The sequence below is a fragment of the Chiloscyllium punctatum genome, chromosome 42 (genome assembly GCF_047496795.1).
Source record: "Chiloscyllium punctatum isolate Juve2018m chromosome 42, sChiPun1.3, whole genome shotgun sequence".
Classification (NCBI taxonomy): domain Eukaryota; kingdom Metazoa; phylum Chordata; class Chondrichthyes; order Orectolobiformes; family Hemiscylliidae; genus Chiloscyllium; species Chiloscyllium punctatum.
The window spans coordinates 4,394,153-4,421,823 of record NC_092780.1 but is presented as its reverse complement, the minus strand read 5'-3'; the positions used below and the strand labels follow the sequence as shown (position 1 = coordinate 4,421,823).

Genomic DNA, 27,671 nt, shown 5'->3' with positions numbered 1-27,671 from the left:
GTTCCAATGTAGGAAACAATAAAGCAGCCAACTTATGCACAGCAAGCTCCCGCAAACAGCAACCTAATAATGACCATCTATTTTTTAAAAAGTAATTAGAAGTATTACATCCATCAGAGAGAGCAGACAGGACCACTCTGTTACATTTCATCCAGAAAACAGAATGGCTGACAGTGCAGCACTCCCTCAGTCCTGCAGCCAGAGAAAGTCTTGACTCCCTGACCTATCTCAGCATTGCAAGTGTTCCCAGCTCCATTATAACATGTGAGAAGGTAACTCTTGCTCGTTGCTAGCTAGGAACCTGGTTTAGGTGTTCAGATGGTAACTATTGTGCTCATTAATGCGGTCATCTTTCAGCCTAGAGTTAAATGTGTTATTGCTGTGAGATTGTAAGTTACTGTGAAATATTTATCCTTTAGTTTACTAAAATGAAACTGAGGCACACACCCATTCTTCAGAATGACTCACTGCCTTTCTTTCCTCCATGTGAAACATCCTCTTTCCCAAAGTTTCTGGTTATCTGTCCCAATATCTCCTTGTTTAGTTCAATATCAAGCTATGTGATACTGCTGCCTGAAGTAATGTGGGCGATTCTCATTGTGTCAAATGCCCTGTATAAATACCCCTTGCTGTCTGCTTGTGCTACAGCATTTAACAGAGGGAATCCCACAGGGAATATTGTGTCTTCTCACTTCCCAGGGTTTGCAGTAAGCACGACCCCCCCTCCCCCCAAAGCCCCAGAGGATGTGAATGACACCAGCGTTCTGCTTCCTATTACTCCAACACCCCACCTTCCTCCCTCTTCCCCGCCCCCCCCCACCTTGATCCCTGCTGAGGTTCACCTCCTCCTTCAGTCCCTGCACTATGTCTCCATGGAGATCACTGTCCATCCCTTCCTTCATCGCAGTCTTCTGCTCCTCTTCAACCTGCTGCCCATTAAAAGCCACATTGATTTTTAAATCAGCGAGTTAAGATCTGTGTCTGTTGAGTGGTCTCTGTGGCTGACATGTATGCATGCACCCTGCTGTACTGTATTAGATTGTCAGTGCATTCCCTTCCACAATGTCCAATCTCTCTGGCGCCACTTCAAGCATCTATAAATTGGAGATAATTAGATTTATAGTGAGTGGGATTGTTAGACAGAATGAAGGAGCGACACTGGCAATGGAGGTGCTGCTGAAGATGTATAAAATTTCAGGTGGTGGTCTCAATTTCTGATTGAAATGGTCAACAGTCTTTAAAAAAACTTTCTGCCCATTTGCAATGAAGCAGTTCTGCAGGGTGCTGTGCATTGAACACGATAGCTAACGTACATGCAGCAAAAGCATCAGTGTTTGAGCATCTCGTTATCATACGACTAAGTGCGCCATCACTTGAGTCAGCCCCTTCGCAAGATTTGATCCTTTTAAAGAAACCACAACTTAAAGGGTCAAGTAGGTCGCACAAACTTCCTCTGAGTTCCCTTGAGTTTGGGAGGTTGACGACTGATCTAATTAAATCCTGTAAAGTCATAAAGGGATTTGCAACGTAGATACAGAGAAGCTATTTCCTCTGGTAGATGGAGCAGGGAAAAGAGGGACTCTGTATTAAAATTGGACACCAGACATTCTGGGGCAAGAGCAGGAAGCGTTTCCTCTTTGCTGATACTGGGCTGTGTTCAGCGTAGGTCTCCGTAACAATGTATGGATCTTAACTTCAAGGCATTCCTCAAAAGAGAGAATTTGCTATTAAAGTGAGATTGACGGGAATGGCTCTATGTTGTCTGGAGTCTAGTAGAATGATTTCATTGAAACATATGACTGGGTTGTCAGGGAAACTGCTGAGGAACCGTTCCCACAGGTTGGAATACCAGAATAAGGAAACACGTTTGCATGGTCAGGGGTCGACCATTTAGGATTGAGATGAGGAGTAATCTGTTCACTCAGATGGTTTTAAGCCTTTGGAATTTTCTACTCCCGACACCTTTGGGCGCTTGGTCATGTGGAGTATTCCAAGCTGAGCCAAAAAGATTTTTGGATCCAAGATATTTGGAGTTGATGTGGAAGATTGACAATGAATGGTGCATCAGGCATAAGGGGCTGAATGGCCTCCTTCCTATTATTTCCTGTTGTGTTCCTTTCAGCAAGAGCAGGAGAGGTCTAAACCTCAGTTCTTTGTGAAAGGCTGTGAAGCTAAAGGAGGGAGGTGGATTGTTCAGAAGATGGGGGGGGAGGGGGGGGAGGGGGGGAGGTGGGGTGCGGTTTGTGTTCGGTGTGGACCTTGCAGATTGCAGCACTGCGATGGGGAGATGGAGCAAAGTCAGAGGCTAGAGTAATGAATGAGTGGGATAGTGTTGGGAGGTGGGGTTGAGGGGTGTGGGACAGGAGATGGGTTGTGAGGTGGGGACGTGTGAAGATGGAGTGTTGGGGGATTTGGCGTCTCCAGATCCTGATTAAGCTAATGTGAAAAAGAGCACCGCTTTTCTCCCTCGTGTCCTGTCAGTATTTATCCTTTGAGACAGCTTTAAAGAAAGCAGACAATGTCAGTGCTGTTTGTGAGATCTTTCTGTGCACAAATTGATAACTGTATTTCCTGCTTTTCTCTCCCTCCCTCCCTCTGTCTGTCTCTCTCTCTCTCTTTCTCCTCTCTCTTTCTTTCTCCTCTCTCTTTCTCCTCTCTCTCTCTCTCCTCTCTCTCTCCTCTCTCTCTCCTCTCTCTCTCCTCTCTCTCTCCTCTCTCTCTTCCCCCCCCCCCCTCTGTGTCTGTCTCTCTACCTCGCTCTGTCTCTCTCTCTCTCGCTGTGTGTGTGTGTCTCTCTCTCTGTTATTTCTTTCCTTGGCCATTGCTGTAGATGATGTGTATCTGGCTAGAGTTTACTTTCATGTTCTTGCAGTTGTGGAAATTTACTGGTGAAATGGAAAGCCAGTTGGATGTGCCTGCTCCCGCCTGATAAATGAATCTTTCTGCTTTCCAGTTTGCTGCATCAAGCCATCGAGAAGCCAGGGAGTGGGTGGATCACATCTCCTTTATACTGAAAGGTAACTGTCTGTTTCTCTGTGTGGAAGTCTGTCGGAAGACCTCAGCTTTCAGCTTCACACTGACTTCCCCAAAGCAAATGGAGAGTGAACACTCTTCAGTCCTGCTGTGGGATACTTCCATGCCAACTTGTGTGCACCTGTTTGTGGGAGCTCTGGGTACTCAACGTGGCAGACAAAGTTACACTTGAAGGGATTGAACATGCAGCCGTGTGATGAGGGAAGGTATGGCATTTATTTAGCACCTAGGCTGAAAGTAGCTCCAATGACCAGCCTCCTCCATTGTGCTACAGTGAAGAGTGTCCAGCCTTTCGCAAGTGAGGATCCAGCAGATCTGAGTAATCAGGCCCTTCATATCAGGGGAATCAGCTGATCTGCTGTGGGAACCATCATCCATGGCTTTGTTAGCTCGGGGCTCATTGCTGCAGTGGGGTCCTGACCATTTTTTCTTATTTGTCCATGAAGCATGGACATCGCTGGCTAGGCCCAGCATTTACTGCCCATCCCTAATTGCCCAGAGGGCAGTTGGGTGTCAACCACATTGCTGTGGGTCTGAGTTTAATGCCATCTTCCAACTGCTACTTGTGACAATGTTTTTGTTTTTGTGTACATTGTCCTGTGTGCCCACTGACTGGCACAGTCCCCATAGTAGGTCCATCCTTGTTTTCAAGTTCCCTGACTGGCTTTACCCCTTCCCTATCTCTGTAATCTCTTCCAGCTGTACACCCTCTGTCACCTCTCCAACTTTGGCCAGGTTGAACATCTGCAGTTATGATGGTAGAAAATTGCATTTCAAACCGATTATGCTGTGGGTTCAGCTGTCTGGAATCCGCAGTCTCACCCTCCCCATCCATCTCTCCCTCCCTCCCCCGTTTTGAGTACTGGACGACACAGTGATCATGTCATTGGGCTAGCAATGTGTCAGTGTAACTCCTTCACCACCTCCCAGATGACACAAGGTAGATTGAGGCTGCAGAAGGACTTGGATAGACTTGGAGGGTGGGCAACGAAGAGGCAGATAGAATACAATGTGGAAAAGTGTGAGGTGATGCACTTTGGGAGGAAGAATCGAGGCAGCGACCACATATTGAATGGAGAAAGGCTCCAGAAACCTAAAGCACAAAGAGGGAATGGCTGAGGACTCTGGGTCTGTACTCAGTGGAGTTCAGAAGGATGAGGGCAGTCAGCTTGAAACTCTTGAGTCCTGACAGACCTGGCAGAGTGGATATGGAGAAAATGTTTCCATTATTAGGAGAGATTAGAACCCGAGGGTACTGCCTCAGAGTGAAGGGACAACCCTTTTAGAACGGAAAGAGAAAGGATTTCTTCAACCAGAGGTTGGTGAATCCATGGGACTCATTGCCACAGAATGCTGTGGAGACCAAGTCATTGAGTGTCTTTAAGACAGAGATAGATGGGATCGAGGGTTATAGGCGAAGGCAGGAGAATGGGATTGAGAAACGTGTCAGCCATGATTGAATGGTGGAGCAACTTGATGGGCTGAATACCTAATTCTACTGCTGTATCTTATGCTGTTAAGACATGGAAGCAGAAGTAACAAGCCCCCTTCTAGAGAACTGAGCCAGTCAAAGACCATGTTGATGCTCCCTCTGAACCAATATCGAGGAAGTGCTGTATGATTGGAGGGGCTGTCTTTCAGATCAGGCATCATACCAAGGCCCAGTCTACCCTCTAGAGGACTCTCTGTACCCCAAAAGTGTCTCTGCTTTCCTGGAATAATATTCATCCATCAGTCATTAAAACCCAGTTAATTTGGTCATTTTCACATTGCAGTTAGTGGGATCTTGCTCTGTCATTTCTTCTTTATTCCAACAGTGTCTTTATTAAGTGTGGAGCCTTTTATCACAACCTGAAGATGTGAAAGGCACTATTTTGGAAATCAAATCTTTGTTTATTGTTGTCCCATCTGTACAGAGGTGTGGAAGTTAGTATTTACCTGCTGAATTGGGAAGGTACCTTGAAATCTGTGACTTTGTTCAATTTCCACCAACTCTGGCCTTGCTCCCACCGACATTCAATGTCCAATGAAACAGGACATGAGTCCCTTTGCCACAGAGTGCACCTTCACTCCCCAAACAGCAACAAATCAGAGCAGAAATCGTTTAAGAAACAAATTCAACTCTGTCACTTGGTCATTCAACTCATGGGACATTGATACCAAGGGAAAAGCCAGAGCTACACTGAGCCAGCGAAGAATTGGATTGGACTGTGCCGACAAAACTTTGCACTTCTTTTTTAAAGTTGTATGTAATGGCGCAGATTTGATCCAACTGGTTCATGCCAAAGTTTATGTTCACCTTAAGCCTCCTTTTTTTTATTTCATTCTATTGCTCTGTCCAACTATTCCCTTCCTCCTCGTGCACTTATCTTCTCTTTAAATGTATCTGTTTAGTTAACTCAGCCACTCCACATGGGAGCAATATTTTCCATTCTAACTACTGTCTATTATTATATTAACATGGCTTTCATTCTTAATCCTCCTGTCTACATCGAAATGTTCTATGTAAACCAGTCACGCTGTGATTTCACCCTCCAGCCAGGGGATGGTGCTACAGCACCTGTACTGGTGGGAGAACACAGTTAGAACATGACATGTCTACTCATGTTGCCTCGATTGCTCACTTGGAGAGATTAATTCAGAGTGGAATACGGCTGAAATGAAGTGCATTAATTATCAGCTCTCTCCCGCTAAGTGGGGAGCCATATAGGCACCAATCCAGAAAACAAACATTGGAAAGCAACTGCTCACAGTCTCTGGACCTTGGGAAGTGCCTATCTAGCTGACATCAATAAAAGGCTTCAGCTCCAGTGCAATGCATAGAGAACCAGCCTGTTGTTATAAACAGCATTACTTCCATCTGTCCACAGTGTTTAAATATGCTCTAAATCACTTGTACCTGCATTTTCTTGTTCTTTAAAAAATTGTAATTTGACTTTTATTTTAAATCACATTTACTTTTCAATTAAATTTTAAATGAGCGTAGTCCATCTCTGCTTCAAAACCCCAGTGAGCTGAATATTAGTGAGTGCTGAAAAATTCACTTTCTAATTAAACATCTCGTTCCACTGATTAAAGTAATAAAAGTTTGAAGTTTGTCGCTAATTAAAAACAATTTCTAGTGGAACTATCTCGCCCCATCACGCCTGTAGTTCATTTTCTTTTCCCAGTGTTTTCCTTTGAAGCTATTTAATCTTGGCAATGATCATTCGACAGCTATTAGGCCCCATTCTGTAAAGTGTACAGGAAGCTTAGCATTATAAATACAGGCATACAGTATAAAAGCAGGGAAATTGGAACAAACAATTCTGCTTGGGTCCCAGCTGGAGTACGATGGGGAAGATGTGAGGATAGGGTGCAGAGAAGGGAGGGCGATGGCCTAGTGCTGTTACTGCTTGACTATTAATCCAGAGGCCTCAGAAATTTTCTGAGGACCTGGGATCAAATCCCATTGTGGCAAACAGTGGAATGCAGTAAAAATCTGGAATTGAGAGTCTGATGATGACTATGAATCCATTGCCAGTTGTCAGGAAAAATCCAGCTGTTTCACTAATGTCCTTTAGGGAAGGGAACTGCCATCTTTACCTTGTCTGGCCTACATATGACTCCAGACCCACAGCAATGTGATTGACTCTAAACAGCCCTGGGGGATAGACAGTAAATAGCCAGTGCTGCCCCTGTGAATGCGTGCTTGTTTACAATTACTAACAAGATGCCAAGATTGAGAAAGTTCCATTATGAGGAGAGCCTCGAGAACCCAACATAAGAAAGGTGAAGGTAAAATGTGACAGCATTATTCAAAATTATAATTGGGACTTCTCCTCAGTAAACAAAGGATACGAGTTTGAGATAGTTACAGAAACGCCCAGAGTGGGATGAAGAGAATTACTTTCACGTAGTGATTTATTATCATCTAGGATGCCCTGGTGGAAGCACCTTAATTGTTAACTTCCTAAAGAGATTTGATTAAATACTTGAGGTGAAAAGTTCATACAGCGATGAGGAAGGAGTAAGTGGACGGGAAATGGGTTCAATTGGAAAACTCTTCCAAAGAGCTGGCATGGATAGGCTGAATGGTTTCTTTCTGTGCTGAAAGATTCAAAGATTTTCGGGTGAGTGGGATCCTCCGAGCTGGTAGATTCTGTACAAGAGCAGGATGCTGCTTGCTGGAGTTCAGCATCTGCTTATTCAGTGAAATATCTTCCGCTTGTTTTTATTTAAATTATCTGCACAATAAATCAACCACAACTTGCATTAATATAGCATTTTTAGCATCATAAACCATCCCAGAGTGCTTCATTGGAGCATGATCAGACAGCGCTCGACATGGTCTAGTCTCATAAGTAGACAAGAGATAGGCAACTGGAAGCTTGGTTGAAGAGGTGGCTTTGAGGAAGTGGTTCTTGGGGAAAAGGAGATGCAGAGTTTTGGATGATAAATTCCTGAGCTGAAAGCCCAGGCAGCTGAAAGGCAGGTCACCAATCGTAAAACACTAAAATCAGGGATGTGCGTGGTGGGGGGGGAATGTGTGGAGACTTCACAGGGTAACCGAGCTTGAGGTTAATAATGCACAGGGTAATACTAATCACACTCAGCAGCAGTGAATTGGGATCCAAACTCGGGTTTTCATTAAAATGATTCCAGCCCCAAATCATTTCCCTTACTCCCAATCCATCCATGTCCGCATGTGCCTTGGGAAACTGTGTTGAACTTGTTTCTGTAATCTGATCAGTTAGTTGCTGACATTTGCGATTTAATGAGAGAGTGATTCTCATTGCCGTGATAAAACGGCACTTGGCCCTTACGTTGCCTTTGTAATGATTCTCAGGTGTAATAACTACCTGAGAGAGAAGGAGAAGGAGCATTGTGAACGCTCACCCCCTTTCTCCATAAATACTTTGATCAGACAACGTTTTCTGATATCGATTTGTCGAATTAAATAAAACGGAATCCATGTAACATCAAGGAAATAAAACCAGAGCTGACTCCAAAGTAGTCAGAGCAGGTTGATACAAATTAAATTTATGGGGTGTTTCGTGTCAATGTTGTTGAGAAACATATTGATTTTTTTGCTTGTGTTTTATTGCTGTAAAATCATTTGGAGTGTTATTAACCTGAGCTTGACTGTAAATATTTTTCAGATTTACCACCAGCACCACTCTCTGCTTCTTTTAGATACAAATTGGAAAGTGTGACTGAGCAAAGAGCCAATCTATAGGCTCATGACAAGCTGCTCAGGGAATGTTTCTGTCCAGACAGCAAGAGAACACATAAAACAGACACTGGCTTTCTATAGTTTCCTTAATTATCAGGAGCATCCTGCTATATCACTGACAGAGAGCGTTTGTGACATCCAGGTTTGACTATTCTAATGCACTGCTGGCCACCTCCCTCCCTCTGGAAATAAACATCCATCTAAAACTCTTGCTGCCCGTATCCTAACTCAGCCTAAGTCCCAGTTTGGCCCCATACTCACCCAGTGACACACCAGCTCCCGGTCTAGCACCATCTCTGTTCTCAACCTCTTGTACTTGTTTTCAAATTCCTCCATTTCTCACCTCTCCCAATCTCTGGCTCTTTCTCCAGCCCAATAACTCACTGATATTTCTTTGCTGTTCCAATTCAGAACTTTTAAACAGCCCTGATTTAAATTTCTGTGCCATTGCTGGCTCTGCTATCCATTCCCTTACTCTGGAATTCTCTCCTTAATCCTCTCTGTCTGTGTCTGTGTCTCTGTTTCTGTCTCTCTCTCTCTGTCTCTCTGTCTCTCTCTCTCTCTCTCTCTCTCTCTCTGTCTCTCTCTCTCTCTCTCTCTCTCACACTCACACTCACACACACACACACACACACACACTCTCTCTCTCTCACTGTGTATCTCACATACACACTCTCACTGTGTATCTCTCTCACTCACTCTGTCTGTCTCTCTTTCTCTCTCACACACACACTCTCACTGTGTGTCTGTCTGTCTGTCTCTCTCCCTTTCCCTCTTTCTCTGTCTCTCTCTCTTTCTCTGTCTTTCTCCCTCTCTGTCTGTCTGTCTCTGTTTCGCAGACGCACACACTCTCTCTGTCTTTTTTTTGAGAGAATTCTCAGTCTATGCTAGCTTTTGTGAAGCAAAGAGTTTTGCTCCTGAGTAGCTCATGAACTCAGATTTTAAAATTGTGTTCCCTTCATTCTTAGCTTCGCCATGTGTGCCTTGCAAGATCATTCAATGTTTTAAAGAACAGTGCAATCTTTTAGGGATTTATGTTTTCCTTCATTTGTGGCGTGGTTTATTTTTGTAGACATGAATTCCAACTCTATACCAGTGGAGGAAGAGGAAGATGAGGATGAAGAAGAGATGAACAAAGGGCGAGTGGTGCAGGAGGAGACATATGATGATGTGGACTCGGGGATGGTCACTCTAGGTGGGTCTCGAGGACAACCATCCGTCAACATTGGCCAAGATCCGGCTGATGAGATTTACGAAGAGCTCCCAGGTATGTTGTGTCTTAGTCTACAGTCATTGGTAACCCGTCAACTATCTGAGGATCACCTCCCACTGATATTCCAGCTGGGAATCCAGTGCCACATCAGGAGCTGCTGTATCTAATTGGAACTGGACTGATTTATTGATTTGATTTGATTTATTGTTGTCAAGTGTACCCAAGTGCAGTGAAAAATTTTGTTTTGTGAGCAGTACAGGCTGATCATAGCATATAAAGACATAGGGATCATAGGGTGTTTAGGCAGAGGGAGACATACAGGAGGTGCACAAAGCAAGACTGACTTTTAGGTTTGAAGTTAAAAATCTCACAGCACCATGTTATAGTCCAACAAGTTTATTTGGGAGCCCTAACTTTCAAAGCTGCTTCTTCATCAGGTGGAAGCTAGTGTGCTTCCAAATAAAACCTGTTGGACTATAACCTGATGGCGTGTGATTTTTAACTTTGTCCACCCCAGTCCAACACAGGCGTCTCCACATTTTTACATTTGAGGTTGTAGAGGTCCATTCAGCAGTTTAATATCAGCGGGGAAGAAGCTGTTCTTGAACCTGTTGGTGTGTGTGTTTAAGTTTTTCTAACTTCCACCTGACGGAAGAGGTTGGAAGAGGGGTAGGTGGGGTCTTTGAGGTTGGCTGCCCTTCCACAGCAGTGAGAAATGTAGATTGAATCCGTGGATGAAAAGTTGGCCTCCATGATGGTCTGGGTTGTACACACACCCTGCTGTTTGACCACTTCATTGGAGATCCCTGCAATCAGGAGTCCAATGCAGTCTGAATCAGATGAAAAACATCCAAAGAATAGGCTGGTGCGCAGTTCAGTAAGTCTAATAGTGGCCTGTGATTACTCTGACCCAGTCAGCACATTGCTGCGTCAACCTCTCAGATGAGAAAGATGAATATTTGATCGATTAGATGAAGGAACAAATGCACAAAGTTTTGGAGGAACTCAGCAGATCTGGCAGCAGCTGTGGAAAGGGAAACCGAGTTAATGTTTTGACTGTGGTACAATTCATCTTCCATTCTGAAACATGAATTCTGAGTTTTTACTCTCTCCACAGATGCTGAGTGTCTCCACTGAGAACTAGACAATAGCCAGTAGTCAATAGGTGCAGGAGTAGGCCATTCTGCCCTTCGAGCCAGCACACCATTCATTATGATCATGACTGATCATCCACCATCAGTATCATGTTCCTGCCTTATCCCCTAACCCTTGATTCCACTACCTTTCAAGAGCTCTATCCATGGGCAGCACGGTGGCATAGTGGTTAGCACTGCTGCCTCATGGCACCAGGGTCCCAGGTTCGATTCCAGCCTCGGGCGACTGTCTGTGTGGAGTTTGCACATTTTCCTCTGGGTGCTCCAGTTTCCTCCCACAGTCCAAAAATGTGCGGGTCTGGTGAATTGGCCATGCTAAATCGCCCATTAGGTCTGGGTGGGTTACTCTTCAGAAGGTCGGTGTGGACTGGTTGGGCCGAATGGCCTGTTTCCACACTGTAGGGAATCTAATCTAATCTCTTTCTTGAAAGTATCCAGAGACTTGACCTCTACAGCCTTCTGGGGCAGAGCATTCCACACACTCACCACTCTCTGGGTGAAGAAGTTTCTCCTCAACTCTGTTCTAAGGCCTACCCCTTATTTTTAAACTGTCCTCTGGTTCGGGACTCACCCATCAGTGGAAATATGCTTCCTGCCTCCAGAGTGTCCAAACCATTAACGTCTCAATCAGATCCCCTCTCATCCTTTTAAACCCCACTGAGTTTCTCCAGCATTCTCTGTGTTTGTTTCAGATTTCCAGCAGCCACAGGATTTTCTGAAGTAGGCAGCTCCCTGCCATAACTGAGGGGCTGACCTGATTTGGTGGGAATATCCTAAATAGATACCAAATGGAAATTAAAATAGAGATTGATATGGTACTTGGGTGAAGTGCTTTGTATGGACATCACCTCTGAGTAATATATCCCAACAAATCCAGTCAGTATTTCACGTCCTTGACCTTTCCTCAGAGCTAACTAGAAAATCAAGCCCCATTCTCGGTCTTTTGGTCTTCTGCTAATTTTGACATGAGATTAGACTTCCATCATCAGTACGGAGACCTGGTGTGCCTTTTCAATAAGTTGTCTTTGTACCTTGCAGTTGTGCGGTGTCGATGGTGAGATATTGGACTGATTTCAAGAGGAAAGTCTGCTACGCTGTCTGCCTACTCTAAACTAATGCTTGGAAGGAAACAATGATGTTCCTTTCAATATTACTGTGCCACACCCCCAATCCTGCTGCCGTCTACAAAACATCACGTGTGAAATAGGACAGACCTGATGTTCAATTCCTTTCTTTTCTTTAATGAAAGTAAGGTGGTGTAAAACTGGTCTTTTGCAATAGGAAAAAGCATGTGGTGCAAATTGTCAACCCTGAGTTCACCCCCTTCCCTGATCTCCATAACCTCTGATCTTGCCCACTTCCCCTGGTTTCCCATTCCTAACCCTAATCAATTCCCCCATCTCCCCCCAGCCCTGACTTTCCCCCTCACACTGATCTCCTTCCCATCCCCTTGAATTTTTATTTCGACTACCTTGCAAAGATCTGGCTTTGTGCAATGATACAGAAGTAGGCCATTCAGCCCAATGTAGCTGTACTGGCCCTTTGAAAGAGCTGTCTGATTAATCCCACTTCCCTGCTGTTTTGCACATGTTTCCACTTCAGCTGTTCTTCCGGTTCCGTTTTGGAAGTTATTGTTTCCTCCTGTCACCCTGGGTTCCTATCCCAAGTATCTTCAATCTGGATCCCTCTTGGCATTGACCTTTCAGCCACGGGAAACAGTTCCCCATCGCTCACTCTTTCAAAACCCTTCACCGTTTGGGAAACTTCTATCAAATTTTCACCCCCCCCCCCCCCCACCTTAAATAAACCTCTTAATTTCAAATTCCGAACTTCATTCCTCCCCCTCTTCACACACAGTACAGTGTTTTATGTAGACGGTCTGATACTGGCAAAGAAAACCATTGGAATTCAAGCACCAAGTCTGTCCGTGACCAGAAACTGTCTCTGGTTTTAATCAACACTGAAGAGCAAATTGACAGTGAGCAGCCAAGTTGGCAACGTCAACCGAGTCCCACACCAAGACCTGAATTCCACTGTCCTGACGCTTTGCAGACAGAGGGAATGGACTTCATTAGTCTCAGTGCCAGGCCAAGTTGTCTAAAGAGGTTAGGCAGAGATTTTTAACAACAATAACCTAAATTTATAGAGTGCCATTCACATAGTACACTGTCCCCAAGATGGACCACAGGGCCTTCATGACAAGGCACAGAAGGAGACATTAAGACAGGTGACCAAAGTTCTGGTCAAAACAAGTTATTGAGGAGCATCTTAAAAGAGAAGCAAAAGATCAATGTGGATGTAGAAAGGAATAGGGTTGAGTGGAAAATTACCCAGAGGAAGAAGAGGTGTGTTTGCCCTTGACCATAGTCAGTTAAGTAGTGATCTGATTGAAGTGTGTAAGATGGCGAAAGGATTGGACAAGGCGGTTAGACAGAAACTGTTTCCGAGGATGGGTGTGTGCAAGCAAGGGGACAAAGCCTTGAACAATGAGTTAGACACAAGCCAGCTCACTGAGAGAGGAAGATGCAAGTCTCGGATGATACTGAAATATTTCCATTCCATACACTACCTTTCATCAAACTTCTGCCAGCGAAAGAAGATTCTGTTATTCATTTTGTGAAGAATATTGCTGGACGTTTTAAGGGAGACTTTGCATTCCAAATGAAGTCAATTAGCATGGATTTGCATATGCAGATGAGCATCAGTTTTGCACTTAAGTTGTGCGTCGCCTGTGTTTTATGGGCTCCCGCTTTGATCGTTTTAGATTTATCTAATTCTTTTTGTTATGTTTGTTATGATTAATATTTTATGGAGTTCTCTGCTTTATTACAACATCCCAGCAGTGTAATAATGGCAGAACAGCTTTGATGCTGAGAGCATGTATTGGGGAAATACACTCAACAGGGACAAGGCTCCACAACATTTCAGTGCAATATGTATTGCTCAAGTCTCTTCCAAAGTTTCATAAGCAAGGTTTGATTATAAATGTTTTTGGACTGGAGTTTGCAATATTGTACTTGAATGCAGTAATGTTTGTTTCGATCCAGCTGGGAGGGGTGAACTGATGCCTTTTCTTGTCCCTGTTCCTCCACTGGTCACAACAAAGTTTCAGTTTTAAAATGGAGATGTCAATTGTGTATCAAGCTGTACACAGCTCAGCAGCAGAAACTAGTGAGCCAAGTTCCTTAAGTAACAATTAAATATAGAGATGTTTTTCGTAAATAGAATTTGGTCAAGCAAGTTTGTAAAGATTAGATTCCCTACAGTGTGGAGACAGGCCCTTCGGCCCCACAAGTCCACACCGACCCTCCGAAGAGCAACCCACCCATTCCCCTACATTCATCCATGACTAATGTACCTAACACTATGGGCAATTTAGCATGGCCGATTCACCTGACCTGCACATCTTTGGACTGTGAGAGGAAACCGGAGCACTCGGAGGAAACCCACACAGACACTGGGAGAATGTGCAAACTCCACACATACAGTCGCCCCAGCCAGGAATTGAACCTGTGTCCCTGGTGCTGTGAGATAGCAGTGCTAACCACTGAGCCACCGTGCCACCCAGAAAGGAGGGAGCACTCAAGCAGTGCTGCTTTTGCCGAAACCTGGAAATGAACCGGGGACCTTTTTAGATCTTCAGGGTTTATTGTATTGTTCGGTGGGGCAGGAGCAGGCTGAGACAATGGGTCGGCCGGGGCAGTCGGGTTTGTGGATTTTGGGCAGGAGGTAGAAACGGGCGGTACGGGGTTGTGGGACTATGAGGTTGGAGGCGGTGGATGGGAGATCCCCTGAAGTTATTCCTGAAGAAGGGCTCATGCCCGAAACGTCGATTCTCCTGCTCCTTGGATGCTGCCTGACCTGCACTTTTCCAGGAACACATTTTCACCTTTAGATCTTCAGTCTAACGCTCTCCCAACTGAGCTATTTCGGCTATTATCAAAAGGTTTAAGTGGCACAAATATACCCAACTACTTGTCAAGAAATATAATGCAGAAACAATCGCCCAGACCCACATAGTCAGATACAAGGATAAAACTCTGCAAAATATGACATCAAAAATACTTTGGCCAAGTAACAGTGAAATTCAAGGGAAAGAATTGTTCACTGTCCGCATTCAAAGCCTCTTTCCACACAAACCTGTTGACACTGCGATTTCTTCCCAGATTGTTTATGGCTGGCTGAGTTTAATTAACTGGGATACTGACAGGTCCCAAATTTGTCTTTTGGGAGGCCTTCACTTGTAGTGATGAGGTCTCCCAGTGGGTTTTCTGCTCACACATTTTGTTGATAAGCAGTTCAGAAATGGAAATTGGGGGCGGGAGGGAGAATACTATTGATGCAGACAAGTTAGCTGTGATTCCCTGTGTTCAAATCTATAGTCTTATTTCACCTACAGACTGAGTCATATGACTTGAACCTCTTTCAGAAGGTGTTGAGGACTTTGTGCCTCCAGCTGAGAAGCTCATGATCTTTACAAAAACAACATTTGCAACAAATGCAGCGCTAGCTACCTGACGCAGGAGCAGTGCTCCGAAAGCTTTTACTTCCAAGTAAACCTTTTTGACTATAACCTGATGATTTTTAACTTTGTCCACCCCAGTCCAACACTGGCACCTCCATATCCTAACTTCTTTTCTTGGCTGTATCCAGTCTCCTTGGCTTTGCAAAGTCCCCTTTTCAAAAGCTCCACAAGATGTGATTGTGTCCTGTCATGATATTCAAAATTAATATTTTGGAGAACACATCTCCGCATATTACAAGTAAACATTTGTTCAGTATATTCTGATCATCAACAGCTTTGCAATTTGGAAGGGCTGTGTTTTCTCTCCCTCCCTTTGAATAATTTTGCTTAAAAAAAATCTCTAATTGCATTGGCCTGGGGTTGCTAGATTTTTGCTTTATTACCTACTGAAGAGTGAGTGAATAGCAATGGAGATTGACACAAGAGTTTTTTATGCAATCCGCGAGGCACTTTGTTGAAAAATAAATATAGATTTATGCAACAAAAGGATTAAAGTAAAGGTTTTCAAGCCTTTGCTGGATCCTTATGCAGGATGTTCAGCATTATTAAGCCCTCTGGCTAAATCCTCAAATGCCATATGACAGGCTGGATGCAGTCAGCTGGTAAATCAGATTTTGCTCTTGCTCACTAATTCACTTCCATCAAGTACTGGATTTGAAGACTTTTTTTATTTCTTCAAATAGTGCAGTCATTGACAGAAGGTTGCCTTTGAAGATTACACTGTTTTTAAATTGTTCAAATATTAGCTGGAAGTAGTAAGGAATTGCATTTCTTTAGCAACTGACTGAAGCATCTGAATGATTCAAACTACTTTGTCTGCCATGAATTATTTTGAAATGCCCTCCGTATTATTATGTTCATTTTTCACACAGTGAGATCCCATGAATAACTGGTTCATGTGTTTTAAACTGAAGTTAAAATAGATACTGTGAATTGTCAGTGGTAGAAATACACATCACTTTAAAGGACAGGACAGGAGCAGGGACAGGGACAGAGTTGGTTGAGCGTGGTTGATGCTCATTGGACTTTATAATGTCCTAACCAAGGGACAATGGTAGTGTCCCTCGCTCTGAGCCTGGAGACCTGGGTTCAAGGTCCACCTGCCCCAGAGGTGTGTCATTAGCACATCTATGCTTGCAACTTCATCCAAAATGTTTAGGAGTGAAATCTGCTCTTCCAGCTCTTTATTTAGGCACTTGTGATCCAGCAGTATTGTCCTTACCTCTGAAACAGGAAGTCCTGATTCAAGTTCCACTTGGACTAGGTGTGTGTATGGACGTTTCTGAACAGATTGATTCAAAAATGTCTACGGAATATTCTGGGTTTGGTGGTGGTTTAATCTAAACAAAAAGGGCTGGTTATCTGTGGTGCTGTGGTAGTGTCATCAACTCTCAACCAAAAGGCTTGGGTTTAAACCTTAACTGCTCCAGAGGTGGGTCACAGTATCTCTGAACAAGTTGATTTTAATTTTTTTTTAAGAAGTCTTAATAAAAAAAAGAGACCTGTTTTCTTTTGTACTGGGGAGTTGGCTTCTGGACAGGGAAACAATCCAGAAGAGAAAGGTGGAAGCTGTTTTTTGTGTTAAATTTAATTAAAACCATCAGAACCTCTGAAGGTCTTTAGCTGCATAATTCAATGCATGGTTAAACCAATTGTCCTGCATAAAATTTAAAATTTCTCTTATTTATACAAGGGGAGGATTCCCCATCAGTAGAAATTTGAAAACAAAAAGATTTGATTTTGAAGAATGAGAGAGGTTTGAAGTTAAGAAAGTTCCTTGGTACTATAGTCACTGGGAAGATATTTCTCTGTCAGGAAATCGAGAAAACAGAGCTCAGAAAAAGTGGTCAATCATTTAGAAGTGTGATTAGAGAAATGACATCATTCAGCAGTTTATAATTCTTTAAAATAGTCTAACCTGGAGAGCTGAGGATTGGCAATTGTTGAGTATATTTGAGACGGAGGTTGGAAGGTTTTTGGACATTAAGGGAATGGGGCATGTGCAGATTGAGTGGGGAAGTGGGCTTGATGGAAATGGTGATCTAATACCATTGATTGTTGGAACACACTTGATGGGCTGAAGGGTCTACTTTTGCTCCCGTGTCCTGTGTTCTTATGGAGTTGGAAGGATGATCACAGGTTGACTTCAAGCCTCTGGAATGTTGTGCTTAGCTACAAACCCATCACCAAATCTGAGCAGAAATAAGTCCGGCTCAGGATAGATCACTTATCCCTGAAACGTCGATTCTCCTGCTTCTCGGACGCTGCCTGACCTGCTGTGCTTTTCCAGCACCCCACTCTCGACTCTGATCTCCAGCATCTGCAGTCCTCACTTTCTCCTCAGGATAGATCGCCCCTGAGTTATATCGCACCTTCAATTTCATTAAAAAATCCAAAGCTTTAGCAGGACTGTTATCGGATACACTTTGACACAGAGCCATTAATATAATTAGATTTAAATCTTATTCAAGAGGACAGGTCCATTTAGAGCAAATCTTTAAAATAATGCTAGAAAATTAACAACAAACAGAGGAGCGTTTAGAGAGAGAGAAACTTAAGGGAGTTCCTTATAGCCTCAGCAACTGAGGACACTGGCAAATGGGATTTTTTATTTGTTTGTGGGTTGAGGACATTGCTGGCTAGGCCAGCATTTATTTCCGATCTCTAATTGCCCAGTTGGCAACTGAGAATCAACCACATTGCTGTAGGTCTGGAGTCACATGTGGACCAGACTAGCAGATTTCCTTCCCTAATTGATGGGTTTTCATGAAAATCGAACATGATTACACAGTAACCATTAGACTAGACTGGACATTTATTGCTGATTTTTTATCAATCAAGTTTCCTGATCTGCCATGGTGGGGCTGAAACCTTTGTCCCCAGCCTGGGGTTCAGGATAACAAGTCGAATGACGTAACCACAACACCAACCTGTTCCCAGAGTGAAGAAAATACTCGGAATGTTGAAAACCTGAGAAGGTGCTGCTGTTGAAGGATGTTACAGAGCTAGGGAATGGGTGAGACCTTGGTGAATTTGAACATAGGGATTAAAATTAAGCTGTTTGCTGTGCAAGTGGCTTCGATTATAGTAGGTAGCTGTCCCAAGTATCTCGGAAACGGCTGAAGCCAAAATTGTGGCCCCTTTCCAGCTTGCAATTGGGATACAATTGGATGGCCCTCAATTTTGACCATTAATCTCATGCACGAGCTCGATTCAGAAAAACAGGCACATCAAGGTCCACTTTGTGACTGACTATGTTTGTACAAAAGCAAGATGACAAAAAGATAAAGCTTTGGGATAAAACCATCTTTATTTACATTCTATACAGCCCTCTGCCTGTGCAACCATCACTCCCTATGCAAACATGTAATCAAATCTGAAGCAATTTTATATTCTCCTCTTAAAAAATTTTATTTTTTTTAAAGCACAAGCCTTCCTTTTATTAATGACTTTCGGTGGAGAGTGTATCGCACCATTCTGTGGTGGAACAATAAAATGTCACAGGTAATAAAGTTTCCAATTTTCCCATCAGAAGTACATAAAATCTTAAAATTAAAAAAGTGAATACAAATTGACATTTATGCCTCGATGCGCAAAGCAACATCAGGTGTCTTTATAGAGTGGAAAACTTAATGGATTGCTAAATCAGAAATGTTTGTTGTAATTTGCATTCCTTTGGGTATCATAACAACATTGAAAGTCGTATATTTGCATATTCAGTCCTTTTTAGCCATGACTGTTCATTGCCAGTAATTAGCTGGCATTCACTGGCAATTTTTTTTCTGATTTGACTGCTAATAAATTTTTACGCACAGCCAGTCAGCCGATGCAAATTTGGAACGGCGCCTTTTAGCGAAGGGATACACTGCTATTAAGATGCCCCAGGGTTTCAATCTGGGTCAATTTCACTTCATCCTGAAGAGTTTTTTTCTGACTAATTCCAAGCCTGGCCAATATGAGCCGGGCTACATTATATAAGTCCGCTGGGGTCAAGTTTCCCCTTCAGGCGTAGTTGACCATGCAGATGTGGTTTGCTCTGGCTTTCCAGAGTAAAGTTATTATTCCGGTTCCCCGCGCTGATTTGTTTGCGTAATCACAAATCTAAAATTGTCTACAACCCAGTGCAATCCAGCAACCTTCTAGAATGTAGTTGTTTTTCTCCACTCTACGTTGAAACATTTTATAATGTATTTAAGAGTGGTATATTGCTGAAGTTTTATTATCACAGCTGAAAATTAGTTTTGTTGCAAATAAAGAAATGAAGAGTTTAAATCAGTGCACATTCCATTCTTTGTGAATAAATGGATTGTAAAGCACTTAAATTGCATCGAGACAGTGGAGACCAGGCAGCTTTATCGTTAACCAAATAGTTTTGATATTCAGGAGCTGCAACATTGTGCCTGCATTTAAAACCCAGATAACGTTGAGGAACCTTATTCAAGGGCCACGACATTAACTCTGTTTTTTCTCTCTCTCTGCAGATGCTGCCAGTCCTGCTGAGTTTTTCCAGCACATTCTGTATTGGTTTCCGATACCCAACCCTGACTGATAGATGTGGTCTCGGGATGTGGTCAGTCTTGAGTGGAGCCAGTTCCAGAATGACTTTTGCTTTTAAAGCTAGCAGAGAAACTCGACTCTGCTAAATGCAACTGGAATGTTGGAATGCTGTGAATATTTGTGTTGGTTTTTGGCCAGGTTTAGGAGTGAGAGCATGAGCTAGATGAGCCCCAGTGATGGGAATTCCTCAGATACTTAGAGCACGGGCTTAAAGGAATATGTGTTTGAAATCTAGAGGATGACTGTCTTTGTAAATACTGGCATGCAAAAACCAGGAAATCAGGTTCAGTCAGGCTTGTCTAACAGGCAACCAGCGGGCTTCAGTGACCTTTCTAAGCGCTCTTCTCTAACCCACTAATCCAATGTAAATCCAATCAAAATACAGTCCCCAACTTGGACGGAAAGATGTCACAAGAAGCAACAGTACCATTGGGAGAGGTGTGGACGGGTGGGTGAGTGGGAGGGGGTGAGGTGGTGGGAGAGAGTGGGAGAGGGTTGAGTGGGTGGGAGAGGGTTGAGTGGGTAGAAGTGGGAGAGGGTGAGTGATTTGAGGAGCACGGTGGGTGAGATAGTGGGACGGACCCTTTTTGCTCCTATGTTCACACAGGCCCACCCCACTCCCCCTCTCCATCCCCTACCCACAAAAGATCCTTCACCAAGATGGCTGGGCGATGAGGACAGCCAAGGCTGGAAGGTAATCCATGTTCCAATTTCCATTTTAGTTTGAATCCCACTGAAGGGTCAGCTCAGGATGTGCCCCATTGAAGATGAGGAGAAAGTGAGACTGCAGATGCTGGAGATCAGAGCTGAAAATGTGTTGCTGGAAAAATGCAGCAGGTCAGGCAGCATCCAAGGAGCAGGAGAATTGACATTTCAGGCATAAGTCCATTGAAGATGAACCAAGATCAGTTTTAATTAAACCCAACTCCTTAACTCGCCCCCCCCACACCCCCCCTCCCAGTTCCCACACCGTCTCCTGTTGAAGCAGACATCATTTTCTTTCTTTAGTTCTAAACAGAAAAGGCAAAAATATGTTTTATTAGTTAGCTCTGCTGCTTGGCACTTTATCATGGCTCTCGTTATCAGTGGCTCATTTAAATGTTCCATGTATTGCTTTGGATCTTTGCTTTTTGAAATTTAGCCAAACCTTTTCTTTCTTAAATCTGTTCACCTCTCCACCCCATGTGAGAGAGAGCGCGCTCTCAAAGAACCAGTGTGGTTACAATGGAGTGACTGAGCTATAATGTAGCATTCCTTGTTTAGCCTGACTCTGTCCTCTCTGTCATAGTGTCTGCAGCACCAGTGATGTTCTGATCCCAGCTGGACAGCTCAGATCTCAGAATGAAAGCTGGATTGATAGACTGCATTTTGTGGGGGTTTTTTTGTAAATTTTAATGTGCTGGTCTTTCACTGAAACATTAAGCTCAGGGCACCACAGACTGAGTAATAAACTTCTATTTTACTGTTAAAAACAATGTAAATTTTGGAAAAAGTAAATGAAGCGAACTGAATATAACAGTTTGAAAAGATTCCAAAATACATGGCAAAAACTCAAACCCAACCTTCTTCCCAATGCCATCACTTCACAGTTACTCAGCAACCAGAGTAATTTCTCTTCCTGTCCACACCTATCGTTCTGATTTAGCTGTTTCTTCCCAGCTCCAGCCTTCTTGCCTGTGACATCTTTTCCCTTCATCATTTACCCACCTAGAGCTTAGACTTCCTCAGTCTTTTAATAAAGTCAGAAGTCACATGACACCGGGTTGTAGTCCAACAGGTTCATTTGAAATCACAAGAAAGATTCCCAACTGCCAGTTTAATGGGATATGATGTTGTGACTTTGCCCACCCCAGTCCAACACCAGCACCTCCATATCAGTTTTTTAAATGATCTGCAGAGTTCTAACCAAACGCTCCTGCTGTGGAGATTTCACAAACTGCACTCTTTCACTGAAGAACTTGTTTTGTTAACTACTCAGTCTCCTTTCCTAAGTGAGACTGTACTTGTGTCTGACCACGCTCGGGTCTCCTCCAAACTGAACCCAAAAGCTTTTGAACTAAATTGAGAAAAACTTGCTCATCCGAGGTTCGGTTACAACTGTTGTTTACTGCTTCCTGTTTCCTGACATGAATGCCATAGGGTAAACAAACCTCCATCAATTCTCCAGGGGGCCTTTCACTCACCCCAGTGTCTCCTGACAATGACTGGTTTTAAAGTCACGGTCCACAAACACTGACTAAAGTAATTTTTAAAACCCTCCCAAGACCCTTATGCCACTAGTTTGAATTCAAAATTCTTTTTAAAAAAATTAATATATACAAATAACATGCCATTCATTACTGTGCGCAATAGCCCATTCAGTGCCAGGATTTAATTTTGGCCATGAAGCAGGTGAGAATTTCTGCTCCTTCCCTTTTCTGACACCCCCTCCCCAAAACACCCAGGTCATGAATATAGTAAAACAGAAATAACGTTGTATAAAATATAAAATGTAAATATTTTTCTTTTGTTGTTAGTTCCTCTTTCTTTAAACAGAAGAAACGCCACTTCAGCAACTTTCCAATGTGTCTATGTTCCTTTAAAGCTTTCTTTCGAACGGCTGGATAGGTTAGGGGGCTGTTTTCCCTGGAGCGTTGGAGGCTGAGGGGTGACCTTATAGAGGTTTATAAAATCATGAGGGAAAATAGACAAGGTCTTTTCCCTGTGGTGGGGGAGTCCAAAACTAGAGGGCACAGGTTTAGGGTAAGAGGGGAAAGACTTAAAAGGGACCTAAGGGGAAACTTTTCATGTCGAGGGTGGTATGTGTATGGAATGAGCTGCCAGGGGAAGTGGTGGAGGCTGGTACAATTACAACATTTAAAAGGCATCTGGATGGGTATATGAATAGGAAGGATTTAGAGGGATATGTGCCAAGTGCTGGCAAATGGGACTAGATTAATTTCGGATATCTGTTTGGCATAGTCGAGTTGGACTGAAGAGTCTGATTTTGTGCTGTACATCTCTATGACTCTATAATGTAATGAAACCTACCTTCTGCCTCCCCAGCACAAAATCTCTCTTCCCTCCTTTCTCTGTCAGATTCTCTTTCTTTCTACAACAGTCTCTGCTGCTATTTTTCTTCACAAGCTACCTCAACCAATCCCAGTCACCTGCTTACTTTAACTAATTATTAATGTTCCCCTTCGTAAGTTGTTAGCCAACTTCCATTTAAAAGCTTGGGAAATTAGAATTTCAGACTCTCACTACAGCTCTAGGTGAAGATCTTTTTAAAATCATCTGTTTGGCCCTGTGCTCACTCACCTGTCCTTTGCCACTGTTGTAAACCAGGATGTGGAGGTGACAATGTTGAACTGGTTGGACATAGTCAGAAGTCCCACCATACCAGGTTATAGTCCAGCAGGTTTATTTGAAATCACAAATGTTTGGAGCGATGCTGTTGAACTATATCCTGCTGTTGTGTGCTTTTTGATTTTGTAAACCAGGATGTTAGTTGTGGTGATTTTCTGGTGGATGGTGTGGGCCAGGTTGGATTGTTCCTGATGGAAGGAGAAAGTGAGGACCGCAGATGCTGGAGATCAGAGCTGAAAAATGTGTTGCTGGAAAAGCGCAGCAGGTCAGGCAGTGTCCAAGGAACAGGAGAATCGACGTTTCGGGTATGAGCCCTGAAGAAGGGCTCATGCCCGAAATGTCGATTCTCCTGTTCCTTGGATGCTGCCTGACTTGTTGCCGATGGGCCACACTTTCACATTGGAACATCTCGCTGTCATCTCTCTGACTCTGGCAACAGAGCTGGAACATCTGAGAACTTTTTGTAGGTGCAGTAAGATTTTGGTGGCAGTTTGAAGATTGTATGGTTCATGAGCACAATGGCACTCTGGGGAGAAATGAAAAATGCACAATTTGTTTTTAGTTTCAAATGCAATCACTTTCCCGGCTTGCTCCACTAGCCTTTAGCACTGCTGCTTTATTCCAAAACTGTATGAAAATGGAAGCGTTCCTTTGAAAATGTCTGTTCTTAGATTGTCCCCCACAGCTGAATTGGTGACCATGCCCACAAACAACTTAGAAAGGTTGGAAGTGAGATATATCAGCTCTAGAGTTTGACTATCATGTTCAAAAAATTCTACAAAGTTTGAGGGTGACAGGAAATTAGTTTGGTCAGTGTGGGAAGTGATTTCATCTCCAGGATCATGGTTTAAATAGAGTCCAGACCCATGCGGTGAAAATGCCCCTTTTCCTCTGATTATGCCCAGCTGTTGCCATGCAGACTGAGGTGAGAGGTCATCGTTGAAGACCAGGGAGACCAGGAGCACGTTGAGTGTGGACAATGGAAGAGTCACCTGAATCCTTTTCTGAAGCTGTGGCCAACCCACCCAATACGTGACCTGGGAGTATTAGGGAAAGATCTCCCATTTCATTGTTTCAGCACATCCCAAAGTGAATTGATCGTGGAATGTGGTCACTTGTCATGTGAGAAACACAGAAAGCTCCCACAAACTGCAGGATTATCGGGACTGGGAACTTGATTTTTGATGTTCATTGCAGGGTTACTGTTGACCAGAAACCTGACCTTCAAAACAGTTTGGAATCTGTACAAGGGGGCACACTGAGTCTTAGTTTGATGTACATCCAGAGAACATATCTTTGACAGTGCGGCACCCCCTCAGCACTGGCCCTCTGACATTGCAGCACTCCCTCAGCGCTGACCCTCCGACAGTGCGGCACTCCCTCAGCGCTGACCCTCCGACAGTGCGGCGCTCCCTCAGCGCTGACCCTCCGACAGTGCGGCGCTCCCTCAGCGCTGACCCTCCGACAGTGCGGCGCTCCCTCAGCGCTGACCCTCCGACAGTGCGGCACTCCGTCAGCAGTGCATAGAGTATCAGTTTGGATTTTGTGCTCCATGGGGGGACTGATCGTAGTGTGTGTTTGTTTTATATACAAAAAACCAGGGATGAAACTTGATATTCAAAAAATTCTGTTGCTAAGAAACATCACTACAGTTTAGAGAATTTGTAATATCTGAAACAGTAAAGACCCTAAAGTCACAAAGAAAGAAGGGAAAAGACGGCAGGAGGAGGGGAGAAGCGGAAAGGATTCCATGAACAAGAAGGAAAGGATATTGGGGATGGAAACTGAAGTCTGTTCGTTAGCCAGTGGTGATAACTTATTACGACGCTATACATTAGCGAGAAGATTTATCCAGGTATCTGAAACAGGGAAAGCATCTACCAAATTCTCAGAGAGCTGAGAGTGTTTTGGACTTTAATCTGATCCTTTGCGCATGTACTTGAAGTCCCAATACAAGTTTGCCAGTTGGGTTCCAAATTACTCTGAAATCCACAGAAGTAATTCTGTACTTTTGTCTGTTTGTGAGGATTCCAAAGCTGTGGGGTTGAGTGGGAATTATTCCAAGTGTAGTAGGCCAGTCAGACTTTTACGCTGTTGCTTCATAATGAGATTCAAAGAAGGAACCTCCATGTCACCTTCCCCTTGCTGCCTCCTCTTCCCAGCCCCAGTCGCACACCTCCCGGCTTTAATGTGGCCCCAGGAACGGCTTGCTGGATCACTTGTTGGATGGGTCACAGGAGTAAGACCAGGCCATTGCACCTCAACATTTGGGAAATGTGCATACCATAACTGCACTGAGCTGGCCTATCCCCACATCCCTTATCATCCAAAACTCCATAAATCCCAACTTGGAATATGCTCCACGTTTAGCATTCGCAGCTCTCTGGTCAGAGAATTCCAAAGACTTGTAACCAACTGAATGATGCCACCTTGCCTCCTCTGAGTCTGAAAAGGCTCACCGCCTTGTGGATTGTTCAGCTTGTGCTGGGTGTCTCTGTGTCAGCTCAGCAGAGCTCCCTCAGTCTGAGCCCTGTCCCAGCTTCCTGCTTGTTCCTCCTGGCTCATGTACAACCATTGAGCCAATCACCTCTGTACCTGGACTGCACAAGGTCTGTTCTCATCGAGTGGATCCTCTCTGCAGTCTGTCAGCAGCCAGTTTCTTAAACAATTCATTTTCATATAATCTAATAGATGTCACGCTGATTGATGATCCACTGATGTGTTTGTCTTAAATTTGTAGCATTAGCAGAAATCTCCTTCCACTCTCTTAGATTTGTATTGAGCTTCAGAATGTGGTTACCCACAAATGGAGGTGATTTTAAACTTCTCATCGTTGTTTTCAAATCTCCCTGTGGTCTTGCTTTTCCCTGTCTTTATAGGTTCCTATGGCTTATCCAACCCTCCGAGATCTCTGCTTTCCTCCAACCCTGACTTCTGGGCTGTTCCCTGTTGTAAGTGCTGCACTGTGAATGGCTGAACTTTCAGTCACTGAGACCTGTCATTCTGGAACTCACTCCCTCAATCTCCCGACCTCCGAGACCTCCTGTAAGGCGCTCCCTAAAACCTGTCTCTGACAAAGCTTTCAGTCAGCTAATATCTAAAGGGATCTCGCACTTGGTGGGTATTTATTCTTCTGTATCATTGGCTGGGCCCTGCATTTATTGCCCATCCCTGGTTGAGAAGGTGGGGCTGAGCTGTCTTCTTGAACCACTGCAGTCCATGTGCTGTTAGGGAGCGAGTTCCAGCACTTTGACCCAGTGACAGTGAAGGTTGGGTTGGTGGGAGGTGTGGACCTGACAAGGGAGTCACGGAGGGAGTGGTCTTTTCGGAACGCTGATAGGGGAGGGGAGGGAAATATATCCCTGGTGGTGGGGTCCGTTTGGAGGTGGTGGAAATGACGATGGATGATACGATGTATATGGAGGTTGGTGGGGTGGTAGGTGAGGACCAGTGGGGTTCTGTCCTGGTGGCGGTTGGAGGGGCGGGAAGTGGAGGAGAGGCGATGGAGAGAATCGTCGATCATGTCTGAGGGGAAATTGCTGTCTTTGAAGAAGGAGGCCATCTGGGTTGTTCGGTATTGGAATTGGTCCTCCTGGGAGCAGATGCGGCGGAGACGAAGGAATTGGGAATATGGGATGGCGTTTTTACAGGGGGCAGGGTGGGAGGAGGTGTTAGTCTAGGTAGCTGTGGGAGTCGGTCGGTTTATAGTAAATGTCCGTGTTGATTCGGTCACCCGAGATGGAAATGGAGAGGTCGAGGAAGGGGAGGGAGGAGTCTGAGATGGTCCAGGTGAATTTGAGGTCGGGGTGGAAGGTGTTGGTAAAGTGGATGAACTGTTCAACCTCCTTGTGGGAGCACGAGGCAGCGCCGATACAGTCATCGATGTAGCGGAGGAAAAGGTGGGGGGTGGTGCCAGTGTAGCTGCGGAAGATGGACTGTTCCACATATCCTACGAAGAGGCAGGCATAGCTGGGGCCCATGCGGGTGCCCTTGGCTACTCCTTTGGTTTGGAGGAAGTGGGAGGATTGGAAAGAGAAGTTGTTCAGGGTGAGGACCAGTTCAGTCAGTCGAAGGAGGGTGTCAGTGGAAGGGTACTGGTTGATACGGCGGGAAAGGAAGAAGCGGAGGGCTTTGAGTCCTTCGTGATGGGGGATGGAGGTGTACAGGGACTGGATGTCCATGATGAAGATAGGCGTTGGGGACCGGGGAAGCGAAGATCATGGAGGAGTTGCAGGGCGTGGGTGGTGTCCTGAATGTAGGTGGGGAGTTCTTGGACTAAGAGGGACAGGGCCGTGCCCACACCTTCCCCCCCCCCCCCCCCCCCCCCCCCCTTACTTCCCTCCAAGGCCCCAAGGGATCCTTCCATATCCGCCACAAATTCACCTGCACCTCCACACACATCATTTACTGCATCCGCTGCACCCAATGTGGCTTCCTCTATATTGGGGAGACAGGCCGCCTACTTGCAGAACGTTTCAGAGAACACCTCTGGGACACCCGGACCAACCAACCCAACCACCCCATAGCTCAACACTTCAACTCCCCCACCCACTCCACCAAGGACATGCAGGTCCTTGGACTCCTCCATCGCCAGACCATAGCAACGCGACGGTTGGAGGAAGAGCA

The 27,671-nt window shown here is 44.5% G+C and overlaps 1 protein-coding gene across 1 annotated transcript in view; it reads left to right on the top strand.

Annotated features, from left to right (window-relative positions):
* skap1 (src kinase associated phosphoprotein 1) overlaps nucleotides 1–27,671 on the top strand; it is a 702,970-nt gene that overhangs the window by 244,744 nt on the left and 430,555 nt on the right. The window contains exons 8-9 of the mRNA XM_072561244.1: nucleotides 2,954–3,017; nucleotides 9,321–9,515. Coding sequence (XP_072417345.1) covers nucleotides 2,954–3,017; nucleotides 9,321–9,515 — 259 coding nt within the window. The remainder of the gene's footprint in view (nucleotides 1–2,953; nucleotides 3,018–9,320; nucleotides 9,516–27,671) is intronic.